Consider the following 15,130-nt stretch of genomic DNA (forward strand, 5'->3'; position numbering starts at 1 on the left):
GGACTTACGGTATTGCTGAGGTTTGTAAATTTCTAGCCAAACCATTTCAAGTTATGATTATTTGAAATACTTTGTGTGGCCTGTACTAAAAGCTGACTCAGGGGCAAACAAAAAAGGCCCATCTGTTAAATGTTAATAAAGTATTACTAGCAATCCTTTACTTTATGTCATGACAGTCACGAAGGAAGACTAGATGGACAAAATAGCACTAAGAATTAGAAAGTAAAAATGAGTCAGTGACGATATTGTGTATGTTACATAGAGCCTAAGGAATGCACGTCCAGAAACCATTGTAGAATGAGGTTATTCAAAAACCACTTCTCCATCTAATGAAATTTGAGTAATGTTCTGTAAACCTAGGTTGGTAGAGTTTATTTTCTTCTAGACACCTTTGGAAATAATGTACAATGATCCAGTACTGAGCCTTTTGTGAAGGTGAGACAAAAGGACTCCAGGATGGAAATGGAGGAAATATTGCACGCTACACAGAATGAGAGGCTTTGAAGTTGGTCAGTGTCTAAATGCTCTTGTGCACTTTGCTGCCATGGTACTTTGGAGGAGCTGTTTAACTTCCTGAGTCTCAAATTTCTATGTCATAAAAACTGGGCTCTATTACATAACTCACAAAGACAGTGTGACAATCATGTTTACCCCAAGGAAACACCCAGCATGGTGCCAGGCACAGAACAGTCCCCCAAAGGATCCGACTTGCTTTCCACCCGTTTCATTTTGATCGCACATCACTCAAGTCAAAGACAAAATTTTACTAAGCTTAAAATTACAGGGTAAAGTAGCTGTTGTTAATCTTGTTGTGGCATTAGAGTCTAAGGTATCAAAAGCCCCTTCTCAGAGATCTGCCACCATATCCCGTCAGTCTTGCTGAGCCAGTTTTCTTAGTAGTGGATAATTTCCATCAGTAATGCTGCAGATCAGTGAAAACGTACATAGTTTCTTGTTTATAATTTTGTCAAAGACTTATGATCATTTGTATGTTAGGAAAGCTGCATGTGTATGTGATCTATAAATATCTCTAAATTAGTGAGAAAAACAGGATGCAAGATTTTCTTATACAAGATTACAAATATGTATATGTGTACACGGTATTAAGAAATAAAATAGCTATTTTTGGGTAGTAGCATTATAGGTAATTTTCCTAAATAGATATTTTTATAAAGGGATTTTCTAATATAATTTTCTCAATTAAAAAAGAATAGTTAAAAAGTAAATATATCCATAGTGGTTTTGGCTACTTTGAATTTATAGGTTGTTAAAATATCCCCTTTAGAGGAGAAGGGACTGATTTGAACTAGGTAATAAAAAGGCAAGAGCCAGAGAAGTGGCCTGGTGATTTGGGATCCAAAAGAGGAAAATTTCTTCAAGGAAATAAAAAAATAGAGATTAATACAAGCTGAATAGACTTCGGCTGTTCTAATAACCAAGAAAATATCCAACCAGGTGAGGTGAATGCAACATATTGTAACTTAGAAATTTAGATACAGGGTAAAATAGCCAGGCGTTGTGGCAGGCACCTGTAGCCCCAGCTACTAGGGAGGCTGAGACAAGAGAATCACTTATGCCCAAGAGTTTGAGGTTGCTGTGAGCTCTGATACCACAGCACTCTACCCAGGGTGACACAGTGAGACTCTATCTCAAAAAAAAAAGAAATTTAGATACAATACTATCAAAGGGAGTTAACATAACATTTCAACCCTGGAGCAGGCAATCATTGATTGCTTTGAATAATTGGGAATAGGCTGAGACAGGGAGTTGTTCAATTGTATATATTTTTTCTGAATGGGGAGAGTGAGTGGCACAATTATTTACGTTTATTTGTTTGATGAATCAATTTATATTTGCTAAATCAGTTATTTCCCTTCTATTTTGTTTAAAATAATACAGTAGAACCTCTGTAAGGTGACCACCCAAGGGAATGTAACAAACTGGTTAACATATGGAGGAGGTCAACGTAAGGAACTCGGGTAGCTGTACTGATACATACATGTGCATGTCCAGTCTAAGAAAATTAGGTCAATTTCAGGAAGTGATCAATGTCGGGAGGAGGTCAACTATGGAAGTTCTACTGTGTATATACATATATGTATATATGTGTATCTATATACATATATACAGAGAGAGGGTGGCAAAAAATGTATACACATTTTAAGAAAGGGAAAGACTATTAAAATTATACTACATAAAAATGGAAAAGGAAGTAGACAATGTACTCAATACTAACATGAAGCCAGTAGACAAACAAACAGTTTGCTCACACAAGAGAAAAACTCAATTCAAATTGGGGAAAGGGAGACGTGAGCGGGGGAGGGAAGGGGGCAGGGAGGGAGCTGGTGTGCTCTTGCACAGGTACAATGTAAGGTACACTGCACACCTCCTGGGTGAGGGACACAACTACAGCAGGAGGAACTTTACCTAACAAAGGTAAACATCTGTAACCCCATATAAATCTGAAAGAAAAAAGCTGTAATACTCAATATATACTGATGTTTGTTATCTTATGTATTATATCTCTTGACTTAAATATTGCAATTTTAACGTAGATTTTTCCTTTCTTAAAATGTGTATGTGCATGTGCACACATGCACATGTGTATAAAACTCCAAATACTATTTCCTGTGGTCACTGATTTGTCATTTCTAAAGCTGCCCTTGTTTAAACTCTTGGTGTGCTCCATCACTCTGACCGGAGGTAGGGGCAGCAGCTTACCCATCAGGGCTTCTGGGTGGGAGCAATGACATCTTCCACGCAGGTTAACAAATGCCAGAATAATGGGAGGTTCACATTAATGCTTCAAACCAGATGTTTCTGAATTAATTATATATATAGTTACTTTTCCACTTGCTTAGAGGATATTCAAACTGGTTTCCCTTGTCCCTTTTTTCAGTTGAATCAAATAATCAGGAATAATTCAACTATGATTTCTCCTTTAGAAAAAGCCTATCTCTTTCTCTCTTTTACACACACACACACACACACACACACATTTTACTAATGGCTAGACAGTTTACCTTCGTGAAAGAGACTTGCCAATTACTGAGCTCACAGTAATTGAGCTCACATCTGAGCTCATTTTTTTTTTGAGGCAGAGTTTTACCATCTTGTCCTTGGTAGAGTGCCGTGTTGTCTCAGCTCACAGCAAACCTCAAACTCTTGGGCTTAAGCGATTCTCTTGCCTCAGCCTCCAAAGTAGCTGGGACTACCGGCGCCCTCTACAATGCCCAGCTATTTTTGTTGTTGTTGTTGTCATTGTTGTTTGGCAGGCCTGGGCTGAGTTTGAACCCGCCAGCCCCAGTGTATGTGGCTGGCCCCCTAGTTACTGAGCTACAGATGCCGAACTACATCTGAGGTCTTTTAAAGGCAATATGGTGGCTTATTTTAGGAAAAAGAACAATCTTCTAATAGACAGCTCCAAGTTCTTTAAGAACTTGTAGAAAGATGTACCTTTAGTTTCGATGATCTGTTTACATTCAGTTCACGAATTCATTTTAGAACCTCCTTTGTGTTTTTCACTAATTATTTCTTTTTTTTTTCTTTTTTTTTCTTTTTGTAGAGACAAAGTCTCACTTTATGGCCCTCGGTAGAGTGCCGTGGCATCACACAGCTGACAGCAACCTCCAACTCCTGGGCTTAAGCGATTCTCTTGCCTCAGCCTCCCGAGTAGCTGGGACTACAGGCGCCCGACACAACGCCCGGCTATTTTTTTGTTGCAATTCAGCCGGGGCTGGGCTTGAACCCGCCACCCTTGGTATATGGGGCCAGCGCCTTACCAACTGAGCCACAGGCCCCGCCCTTTCACTAATTATTTCATATATCCAATATCTGCTTAAAATTAATTTGGGAATTAAAATCTTAATATTTACCAAATATTTTTCTAGTAAAAAGATAAGTAAAGGGCATTTGTTTCTTTTCTCCTTTTTTCTTTTTGTTATTGAAGCCTCTACTATCTAATTGTTTTTCTAAATTTGAACTTACAAAAAGTATTAGCAATTTTGGATTCATTGCAAATAGTTTCTAAATTTCAAAGGGACTGCCAAATTTTGATTTCTTGCCTCCTGCCTCATTCTTCTAAGATTGTCTTCATTTTGCATCATAATAAAAATCAGTACCAATGACATTCTTCAGAGAAACAGAAAAACCTATCCTAAAATTTATATGTATCCACAAAAGACCAAGAAGAACCAAAGCCATCCTAAGCAAAAAGAACAAATAGGAGGAGTCACATCACCTGTCTTCAAATTACAGAGCTATCGTAACCCCAGACAGCATGGTACTGGCATAAAAACAGACACATAGACCAATGGAACAGAATATAGAATCTGGAAATAAATCCACACACTGATAGTGAATTTATTTTCGACGAAGGTGCCAAGAACGTACAGTGGGGAAAGGACAGTCTCTCCAATAAATGGTGCTGGGATAATTGGATATCCATATGCAGAAGAATGAAACTAGACTCTTCTTTCTCACCATATACAAAAACCAAATTAAAATGGATAAAAGACTTAAGTCTAAGACCTTAACCTGTGAGACTACTAAAAGACAACATTAGGGAAATGTTTTAGGACATTGGCTTGGACAAGGACTTCTTGACTAACACTCCTAAAGCACAGGAAACCAAAGCAAAATTGGAGAAATGGGATCACATTAAGCTAAAAAGCTTCTGTACAGCCAAGGAAAAAAATCAACAAAGTGAAGAGACAACCCTCAAAATGGGAAAAAGTATTTTCAAACTTCTCATCTGAAAAGGGATTAAAGATTAGAATATACCACATATAGGGGGCTCTGACAACTCAACAGGAAAAAAATAAAATAATCTGATTAAAATGAGCAAAAGAGCTGATTAAACATTTCTCAAAATCAGATATTCACATGGCCAAAAGGTATATGAAAAATGCTCAACATCATTAGTCATCAGAAAAATGCAAATCAAAACTATAATTTTAAAAAAACAACACTACAATGAGATGTCTCATTACAGTGAAAATGGCTTTTATCAAAAGATAGGGAATAATGAATGCTGGTGAGAATGTGGAGAAAGGGGAACCCTCATACATAGTTACCGAGAATGTAAATTAGTGCAACCACCAAGAAGAAGTCAAATAGAACTACCACATGACCCAGAAATCCCACTGTTGGGCATATACCTGATGTGCCAAATAAGTGTATACACATTTAAGAGATCCTGTTTGATGTAAAATCAATCATTATCAAAAAGTGTATGAGTTTCAGGTAAAATGGATATGCGTAGTATGCCTAGGTATACTTGACTAGTCATGGTACCTTCGATTCACCTTTGAAAAGTAATACATAGATAACAGGTCTTAAAATGTGTATACTTTTTCTGGCACTCTCTGTGTATAAAAGGAAATCAGTGTGGTGGAAGCATACCTGCACTCCCATGTTTAATGCAGCACTATTCATAACAACCAAGAGCTGGAATCAATCTAAGTGTCCACCAATGGATGGGTAGATAAAGAAATTGTGGGAGATATTCACAAGGGAACATTATTTATCCATGAAGAAGAATGGAATCCTGCCACTTGCAATGGCATGGCTGGAACTGGAGAGTATTATGTTAAGTGAAATATGCCAAGCACAGAAAGAGAAATCTCACATGTTCTCACTCATCTGTGGGAGCTAAATATTAAAACAATGGATCTCATGGAGACAGAGAGTAGAATGATGGTTATCAGAGGCTGGGAAGGGCAGGCAGGATAGAGAGGATAAAGTGGGGATGGTTAATGGGTGTAAAAATATATTTAGATAGTTAGAGAGAATGAATAGTATTTGATAGCACAAGAAAGTGACTATAATCAACAATAAGTTAGGGTATACTTCAGAACAAGCGAAAGAGTGGAATTGGAGCATTCCTAACACAAAGAAATGATAAATCCCTGAGGATATCTTAATTACTTTGATTCGATTAATTCACATTGTATGCCTATGTCAAAACATCACATGTACCCTATAAAAATATTCAACTATTATGAATCCATAATATTAATGAAAAAATGAAAAAAAATTAATTAACATGCTTCTATTATTTTTGTCCTTTTGCTTACTCTTTCATTCCAAAATTTAAGTAAGCCTTAAATTTTATCTTCTATACAAAGTCTTCCATGGTCAAATAAATTTTGTATCACCAAATTTCAGTGACTTAGCCTTCTACATGGTATTAGGAGGGAAAATCAGGCAGGGGTGGCTTAATCTATTACATGCATCTTCATGGGGTTTAAGAAATTAAAATTATAGACAAAAATGCTCCTTTAGGTAACTTTTAGTTTGGCATTCACGATGTTAATATGAGACAGTTCTGAAAAGGGATGCCACTCACCTTTTGGAATCTGGCACACCCATTCAAGTTTTGTATCACAAGCAAAAGGTCTGAAAAAGATGGTTTCTCTGTCATCAAAGAAATACCAGCCTCTTCTCCATGGCCTATGAGCTACCTAAAAGAGGAAAAAGATTGCGGAATATTTTGAAATTGATTCAGCCCTTAGGAAACACTCAACTGTAAGCTCTATGGTTTTTGCTGTTTTGTTGTGTTTCTTTTTGAAACACGGGTTTCATTCTGTTGCCTGAGTTAGAGTGCAGTGGTGTCAACATAGCTCACTGTAGCCTCAACTTCCTGGGCTCAAGCAATTCTCCTACCTCAGCCTCTTGAGTATCTGGGACTATAGGTGTATGCCACCTGCCCAGCTAATTTTTCTATTGTTTTATAGAGATGGGGTCTTTCTTGCTTTGTTGCTCAGGTTAATCTCAAACTCCTAGGCTCTAGAGATCCTCCTGCCCCAGCATCCCAAAGTGCTGGTATGACAGGCATGAGCCACTGCAAAAGGCGAGCTGTATGGCTTTGATTGCTATTTTAGCTCTAGTACCTGTGGTATTTGTTTAATAATGAACACATGAGTAAATGGAATGTTTCAACAGTGACGCCTTGAGCAAGAGCCTTCAAAGGGGTTGAGAAAGAAAATATATTGTAAGGTCATGTTTCCATCTAAAATGAAAATTATTTTCTTCCCCTTCCCACCTATTTTTATTGACATGAAATTGTAAAATCTTGTACTGTTAAGGTTTGGGAAATACCAAACTAGAAAAAAAATTTATCCTCTCTGAGGAAGGCATGTTTCTTTGCTGTCCAACTGTATCCAATAGGCCAAGCTCAAGACCTCTTCTAACATTTAGAAAGCTGAAGTGAGTTCTGAAACTGAAAAGCCAATCAATTACTGGGTTAATTTGCAGTGACCACATCATCGGGGAAATTACAAATGGACCATGGCCTTGTTTGAACCTGTGACTTATGGTCTATTCTGTTGGTGGTTATGTAAGAATAAAAACAGCAATTAAAAGAAGTATATGGGTGATGCCTATGGCTCAGTGGGTGGGATGCCAGCTCCATATAGTGAAGGTGGCAGGTTTGAACCCGGCCCTGGCCAAATTGCAACATAAAAATAGCCAGGTATTCTGGTGGGCAACTATAGTCCTAGCTACTTGGGAGGCTGAGGCAAGAGAATCACCTAAGCCCAGGAGTTGGAGGTTGCTGTGAGCTGTGATGCCACAGCCCTCTACTGAGGCCAATAAAGTGAGACTCTGTCTTAAAAAAAATAATAATAAAATAAAATAAAGTAAGTATAAAAGAAAAAAAATTTATTTCAGTGGTATCCAAGCACCAGGCTATGATTAAAGTAGATCAGAAAGTGACATAAAAGTATGGCCTCAGGAGTATATGCTCCTTCCTTGGTGTTACTCTGCCATTTCCAGGATCTTGCCCTTCTCCACGTGGTCTAAGAAGGGTCATGATGATAGCAGCCAGCAAGCAGGAGTGAAAGGCAAGGGAAAGCAGGGTTTATGACAGGCATCTTCCACTGTCTGGACTGTTTCCTCTCTAGGCCAAGGTTCTGGAGGGTGAGGTAGGATGCGCCACACAGACCCTGGCGCGGCTGTTCCTGAGGCAGGTTGCGTCGTATCTCTTTTATTTATTTTTTGGCAGATTTTCAAATCTTCCAACCTTGGGAGGCGATTTCAAATCTTTCCATACTTCTGAAAACTTCATACGCTTCTCTGAAGTTTGTACCTTTTCATATGTAATTTGTCATTAGAAGAGTAACTTTGAAAAAGAATAACTTTACAGGGGCTTTCTCAGTTCTTATTTGCCTCAATCTCCTTATACCATTTCTAGTCAACTACCTTCTTCAGTCTTTGTGAATAAAAAGATTCTTTCTTGGGCCACAAAGCAAAGATACTATCAAGATGTTTTGTCTCTCACTTTATATGTTGGCAGTTCCTCCAACATAGAAAGTTGATTTTTTTTTTAATATCCATCTTCCCCTTCAACTACAATTCCTCCAACATATAAAGTTGATTTTTTTTTACAATATCCATCTTCCCCTTCACCTTAGCATGGAACATATCTTATAGCTAGCTTGGATGCAAAATATCTAAACCAAAATATACCATTTTCTCTATATATCCAATACGACTTCTGGCTATTTCTATAAATGCCTAGCTGTAGAATAGTGGTTAAGTGTACTGGATACCTGAGTGTTTAAATTTTAGTTCTTTAACCATGTAAACTCAGGTAGGTTACTCAAAGCCTGAATTTGTTTCTCTGTAAGATGGTTGCTTAAGTATTAAGTGAAATAATGTACGTGATATGCCTCAGACAGAGGCTGGCTCGTGAAGGAATCAATCAGTGTTAACTGCTTCCATCGTTATCATTATTATTCTCATACTACCCTTGTTCCTGCGTAAAACTTGCATTTGCCTGACATCATCCTTACCCAGTGGTGGCACAGCTTCCTTGTCTTTGTTTCCTACTAGCCGGTAAGTTCCATGAAGACAATGACTATGTCTTGTACTTGTCACTGTCATGTCCCCCATGCCTTACAGACCCCTTGGACATACTGCTTACAAAATGGGCAAATGAATGAATTCTGCAAAGGAAGATGCCTAACTAGTCTTACATGTCTTCCAGTACTGTCTGGTTACTTCTTTCAGTCTGTCTCAAGATGAATCTTCCTTATACTTTCCTTGCTTCACAAGGAAGACACTTTTCTTGTGAAAAGCTACTCAGAAGCTTTCTAAAATGCCCTCTTGCCTATCAAAACGTGCACAAACTCCTTCACCTAGCATCAAGGCAATTTCCTGGTGTTTTCAACATCACTAATGAAAACTTCTTGATTTATATTTTGTTCTCCTCACTGCCTTACCCTCTTTCTTCTACTCCCATCTTATTTTATGCCAGCTTCTCAGACCATTGCCCCATCTCCCACCCAGTTCAAGTGCCACCTCTTTCCGGAAAATGGTCACAGGGATCGCTTTCTCTTCTGAGTTTCATTTGTCCTCCTCCGCCCACTCATGTGGAGCTTATTACTGTGCAGAGTAATGAGGGATGTCTTTCTTGAATATGAATTTTTTTTTGTTAAATCATAGCTGTGTACATTAGTGAAATCAAGGGGTACAATGTGCTGGTTTCATATACAATCTGAAATATTCTCATCAAACTGTTCAATGTAGCCTTCACGGCATTTTCTTAGTTATTGTATGTAGACATTTATATTCTGCCTTTAGTAAGTTTCGCCTGTACCCATTCCAAGATGCACCGTAGATGTGGCCCCACCCATCACCCTCCCTCCACCCTAACCTCCCCCCTCCCTTCCCCATAGTCTTGTGCCATAGTTGGGCTATAGCCTTCATGTGAAAGCCACAATTTAGCTTCATAGTAGGGCTGAGTATATTGGATACTTTTTCTTCCATTCCTGAGATACTTAGCTAAGAATATGTTCCAGCTCCATCCATATAAACATGAAAGAGGTAAAGTATCCATCTTTCTTTAAGGCTGCATAATATTCCATGGTATACATGTACCACAATTTGCTAGTCCATTCATGGGTCGATGGGCACTTGGGCTTCTTCCATGACTTAGCAATTATGAATTGGGCTGCAATAAACATTCTGGTACAGATGTCTTTATTATATTGTGATTTTTGGTCTTCTGGGTATAAACCTAGTAAAGGAATTATAGGATCAAATGGCAGGTCTATTGTTAGGTCTCTAAGTATTCTCCAAACATCCTTCCAGAAGGAACGTATTAGTGTGTATTCCCACCAGTAGTGTAGAAGTGTGCCCTTTTCTCCACATCCACACCAACATCTCTGGTTTTGGGATTTGTTATGTGGGCTACTCTTACTGGGGTTGGGTGATATCTCAAAGTAGTTTTGATTTGCATTTCTATGATGATTAAGGATGATGAGCTTTTTTTCATGTGTTTGTAGATCGTGTGTCTGTCTTCTTTAGAGAAGTTTCCCTTCAAGTCCCTTGCCCACCCTGAGATGGGATCACATGTTCTTTTCTTGCTAATACGTTTGAGTTCTCTGTGGATTCTGGTTATTAGACCTTTATTGGAGGTATAACCTGCAAATATTTTCTCCCATTCAGAGGGCTGTCTGCTTGCTTTACTTACTATGTTCTTGGCTGTGCAGAAGCATTTTAGTTCGATCAGGTCCCAGTAGTGTATTTTTGATACTGCTTCAATTGCCTGGGGAGTCCTCCTCATAAAATATTCACCCAGGCCGATTCCTTCAAGAGTTTTCCCTACACTTTCTTCAAGTATTTTTATAGTTTCATGTCTTAAGTTTAAATCTTTTATCCAGTGAGAGTCTATCTTAGTTAATGGTGAAAGGTGTGGATCCAGTTTCAGTCCTCTATAGGTTGCCAGCCAGTTCACCCAGCACCATTTGTTAAATAAGGAATCTTTTCCCCACTGAATGTTTTTAATTGGCTTGTCAAAGATCAAATAACGGTAAGTAGCTGGATTCATCTCTTGGTTCTCTATTCTGTTCCAGACATCTACTTCTCTGTTATTGTGCCAATACCATGCTGTTTTGATCACTATCGATTTATAGTACAGTCTCAGGTCTGGTAGCGTGATTCCTCCTGCTGTGTTTTTATTGCTGAGTAATGTTTTGGCTATTCGAGGTTTTTTTTGATTCCATATAAAACGAAGTATTATTTTTTTCAAGATCTTTAAAATATGACAATGGAGCTTTAATACGAATTGCATTATAATTATATATCGCTTTAGGTAGTATAGACATTTTAACAATGTTGATTCTTCCCAGCCATGAGCATGGTATGTTTTTCCATTTGTTAACATCTTCAGCTATTTTTTTTCTTAAAGTTTCGTAGTTCTCTTGGTAGAGATCTTTCATGTCCTTTGTTAGGTATACTCCCAAATATTTCATCTTCTTTGGCACCACTGTGAAAGGAATAGAGTCCTTGACTGTTTTTTCAACGTGGTTATGGTTGGTATATATAAAGGCTACAGATTTATGGGTGTTGATGTTGTAGCCTGAGACATTGCTGCATTCCTTGATCACTTCTAAAAGTTTTGTAGTAGAATCCCTAGTGTTTTCCAGATATATGATCATATCATCTGCGAAGAGTGAAAGTTTGATCTCTTCTGACCCTATGTGGATACCCTTGATCGCCTTTTCTTCCCTAATTGCAATGGCTAAAACTTCCATTACAATGTTAAAGAGCAATGGAGACCATGGGCAACCTTGCCTGGTTCCTGATCTAAGTTGAAATGATTTCAATTTAACTCCATTCCATACAATATTGGCTGTGGGTTTGCTGTAGATGGCCTCTATTAGTTTAAGAAATGTCCCTTCTATACCAATTTTCTTAAGTGTTCTGATCATGAAGGGATGCTGGATATTATCAAAAGCTTTTTCTGCATCAATTGAAAGAATCATATGGTTCTTATTTTTTAGTTTGTTTATGTGCTGAATTACATTTTATATTTACATATATTGAACCAGCCTTGAGACCCTGGGATAAATCCCACTTGGTCGTGGTGTATAATTTTTTTGATGTGTTGTTGGATTCTGTTTGTTAGGATCTTATTGAGTATTTTAGCATCAATGTTCATTAGTGATATTGGTCTAAGATTTTCTTTTCTTGTTGGGTCTTTCCCTGGTTTGGAGATCAAGGTGATGTTTGCTTCGTAGAATGTGTTGGGTAATATTCCTTCTTTTTCAATATTTTGGAAGAGGTTTAGTAATATAGGTACTAGTTCTTCTTTAAACTAGTTCGGTAGAATTCTGACATAAAGCCACCTTGTCCTGGGCTTTTCTTTTTAAGGAGATTTTGTATAGTTGATGCTATTTCAGAACTCGATATTGGCCTGTTCAACATTTCCACTTCATTCTGGCTAAGTCTAGGTAGGTGGCGTACTTCCAGGTATTGGTTGATTTCTTTCAGATTTTCGTATTTCTAAGAATAGAATTTCTTGTAGTTTTTGTTAAGGATTTTTTGAATTTCTGAGGGGTCTGTTGTTATTTCATCGTTACTATTTCTGATTGATGAAATTAGAGATTTTACTCTTTTCTTCCTGGTTAGATTGGCCAAAGGTTTATCTATTTTATTGATCTTTTCGAAAAAACAACTTTTGGATTTATTGATCTGTTGTATAATTCTTTTGTTTTCAATTTCATTTAATTCTGCTCTGATTTTGGTTATTTCTTTTCTTCTGCTGGGTTTGAGGTTGGAGTGTTCTTCCTTCTCCAGTTGCTTGAGATGTCCCATTAAGTTATTAACTTCCTCTCTTTCTGTTTTCTTGAGGAAGGCTTGCAGTGCTATAAATTTCCCTCTTAGGACTGCCTTTGCAGTATCCCAGAGGTTCTGGTAATTCGTGTCTTGATTGTTGTTTTGTTCCAAAACTTTGGTGAGTTCCTTCTTAATCTTGTCTATAACCCATCTAGCCTTCAGCATAAGGTGTTTAGCTTCCATGTTTTTGAATGGGTATGCAGGTTCCTGTTGTTATTGAGTTCAACTTTTACTCCAGGATGGTCTGAGAAGATGCAAGGAATAATTTCTATTTTTTAAAATTTGCTGAGGTTCGATTTGTGGCCTAGGATGTGGTCGATTTTGGAGTATGTTCCGTGGGCTGATGAGAAGAATGTGTATTCAGTTTTGTTGGGATGAAATGTTCTGTAGATGTCTGTTAAGTCCAGATGTTGAATGGTTAAGTTTAAATCTAAAATTTCTTTGCTTAGCTTCTTTTTGGAGGATCTATCCAGCACTGCTAAAGGGGTGTTAAAATCTCCAACTACTATGGAACTGGAGGAAATTGAGTTGCTCATGTCTGTTAGAGTTTCTCTTATAAATTGAGGTGCATTCTGGTTGAATGCATAAGTATTAATAATTGAAATCTCATCATATTGAGTATTACCTTTAACAAATATGAAGTGTCCATCCTTATCCTTCCTTATTTCGGTTGGTTTAAAGCCTATTGTGTCTGCGAATAGGATTGCAATGCCTGCTTTTTTCTGCTTTCCATTTGCCTGGAGTATAGATGACCATCCCTTCACTTTGAATCTATTATTTGTCTTTTAATGTAAGATGCGATTCTTGTATGCAGCAGATATCTGGGTTGAATTTTGTATCCAGTCAGCCAACCTGTGCTTCTTTAGAGGACAGTTTAAACCATTCACATTAATTGAGAATATTGATAAAGAGAGTCAGGTGGACATTTTTAATCCTTTTGCGACTGTGGAAGTTGGAATTTGATCACAATTTTCTGGGTGGGTTTACTTTTGTGGTGGATGATTACAGTTGTCTTTATGCAGGATAGGTCTGCGAATATGCTGGAGAGCTGGTTTAGTTATGGCAAATTTCTTCAACATGTGAATGTCATTGAAGTATTTAATTTCTCCGTCATAAATGAAACTCAATTTAGCTGGGTACAGGATCAAGAGTTGAAAGTTATTTTGTTTTAGGAGATTAAAAGTCGATGACCATCCTCTTCTAGCTTGAAAGGTTTCAGCACAGAGAAGTACAGTTATTCTAATATTCTTCCCCTTGTAGCTGATGGTTTTCTTTCGTCTGGCTGCTTTCAGAATGTTCTCCTTCATATGAACTTTAGTGAAATTGATTATGATGTGTCTGGGGGATGTCTTATTTGGGTTGAGTCGTGGTGGAGTTCTGAAATTGTCTGCTATCTGAATTTCAGAATCTCTTGGCATGTCTCAAAAGTTCTCCTTCATAATCTCATGGAGAAGAGACTCTGTGCCTTGTGAAGCCACTTTGTCGCTTTCAGGGTCCCTATAAGATAAATATTGGTTTTCTTCAAATTATCCCAGAGCTCTCTGAGAGAGTGATCTGTTTTTGCCCTCCATTTCTCTTCTTCTTTGAGAGTTTGGGAGTGTTCGAAAGCTTTGTCTTCAATGTCAGAAATCGTTTCTTCTGCTTGCTCCATTCTGTTACTGAGGGATTCTACTGTGTTTCTCAGATCTTTGAGGGCTACAACTTCTTGCCTCAATGTGTCAAAATCTTTGGTCATTTGGTCTTTGAATTTGTTGAATTCTTGAGATATCTTTTTGGTTACTGCTTGGAATTGTAATTCAATCTTATTTGCTATCCAGATTCTGAATTCGATTTTTGACATCTCAGCTATTTGTTTGTGCATGGGATCTTGTGCTGTGTCTGTCCTATTGATCCTTGGGGGAGTTGATCTACTCTGATTATTCATATTGCCAGAGTTTTCTGTTGATTTCGCCTCATGATTGTTTTTCACCGTTGCCTCTGGCCATCCTCAGAATTGGGGAGTTGTCTCTTCAAGATTAGACCCCAGCGGGATCACTCTACTGTTGCTGGATCTTTGTAGGGAGTGACCCTGTGAAGTTCCTCTGGGGCTGCCCAAGCCAGGGAGTTCTGGTTGTGGAAACAGCTCTGGAGTGTGACACACCCAGATCCAGCAACAGGGCGGGAGGTGGTGCGCACGGTTCTGGGAGTGCCTGGCACCCAGTGACTTTGTCACAGAAAGCCCAAGGCTCTAGCAGTCTCTGGCCAGGAGAAGGGCTCTGCGCAGATGCAGGGAGGGCTCCGGAGGGCACGTGGCTACCACAGTCCCTGGCCAGATGAGCAGGCCAGTGTGGAGGCAGGGAGGGTACAAGAGGAAGGACGCAGGGTTGCGTGGCTCCTGCAGTTCCTGGTCAGGGCATGCGGAAGCCCAGCGAGCACAGGTCACGGGTCGGGGGTCGCGGCACAGCTCTTATGGAGGTCCGGGTGGCACCAAACCCAGGAGTTTGAGGTTGCTATGGGCTGTCATGCC

The 15,130-nt window shown here is 38.6% G+C and overlaps 1 protein-coding gene across 3 annotated transcripts in view; it reads right to left on the reverse strand.

Annotated features, from left to right (window-relative positions):
- Positions 1-15,130, reverse strand: part of LOC128589810 (CD302 antigen) — a 190,133-nt gene that overhangs the window by 104,802 nt on the left and 70,201 nt on the right. For all 3 annotated transcript variants that reach the window (XM_053596509.1, XM_053596507.1, XM_053596506.1), the window contains exon 16: positions 6,350-6,464. In XM_053596509.1, the coding sequence (XP_053452484.1) occupies positions 6,350-6,464 (115 nt within the window). The remainder of the gene's footprint in view (positions 1-6,349; positions 6,465-15,130) is intronic.

The sequence above is a fragment of the Nycticebus coucang genome, chromosome 7, assembly GCF_027406575.1.
Source record: "Nycticebus coucang isolate mNycCou1 chromosome 7, mNycCou1.pri, whole genome shotgun sequence".
Classification (NCBI taxonomy): domain Eukaryota; kingdom Metazoa; phylum Chordata; class Mammalia; order Primates; family Lorisidae; genus Nycticebus; species Nycticebus coucang.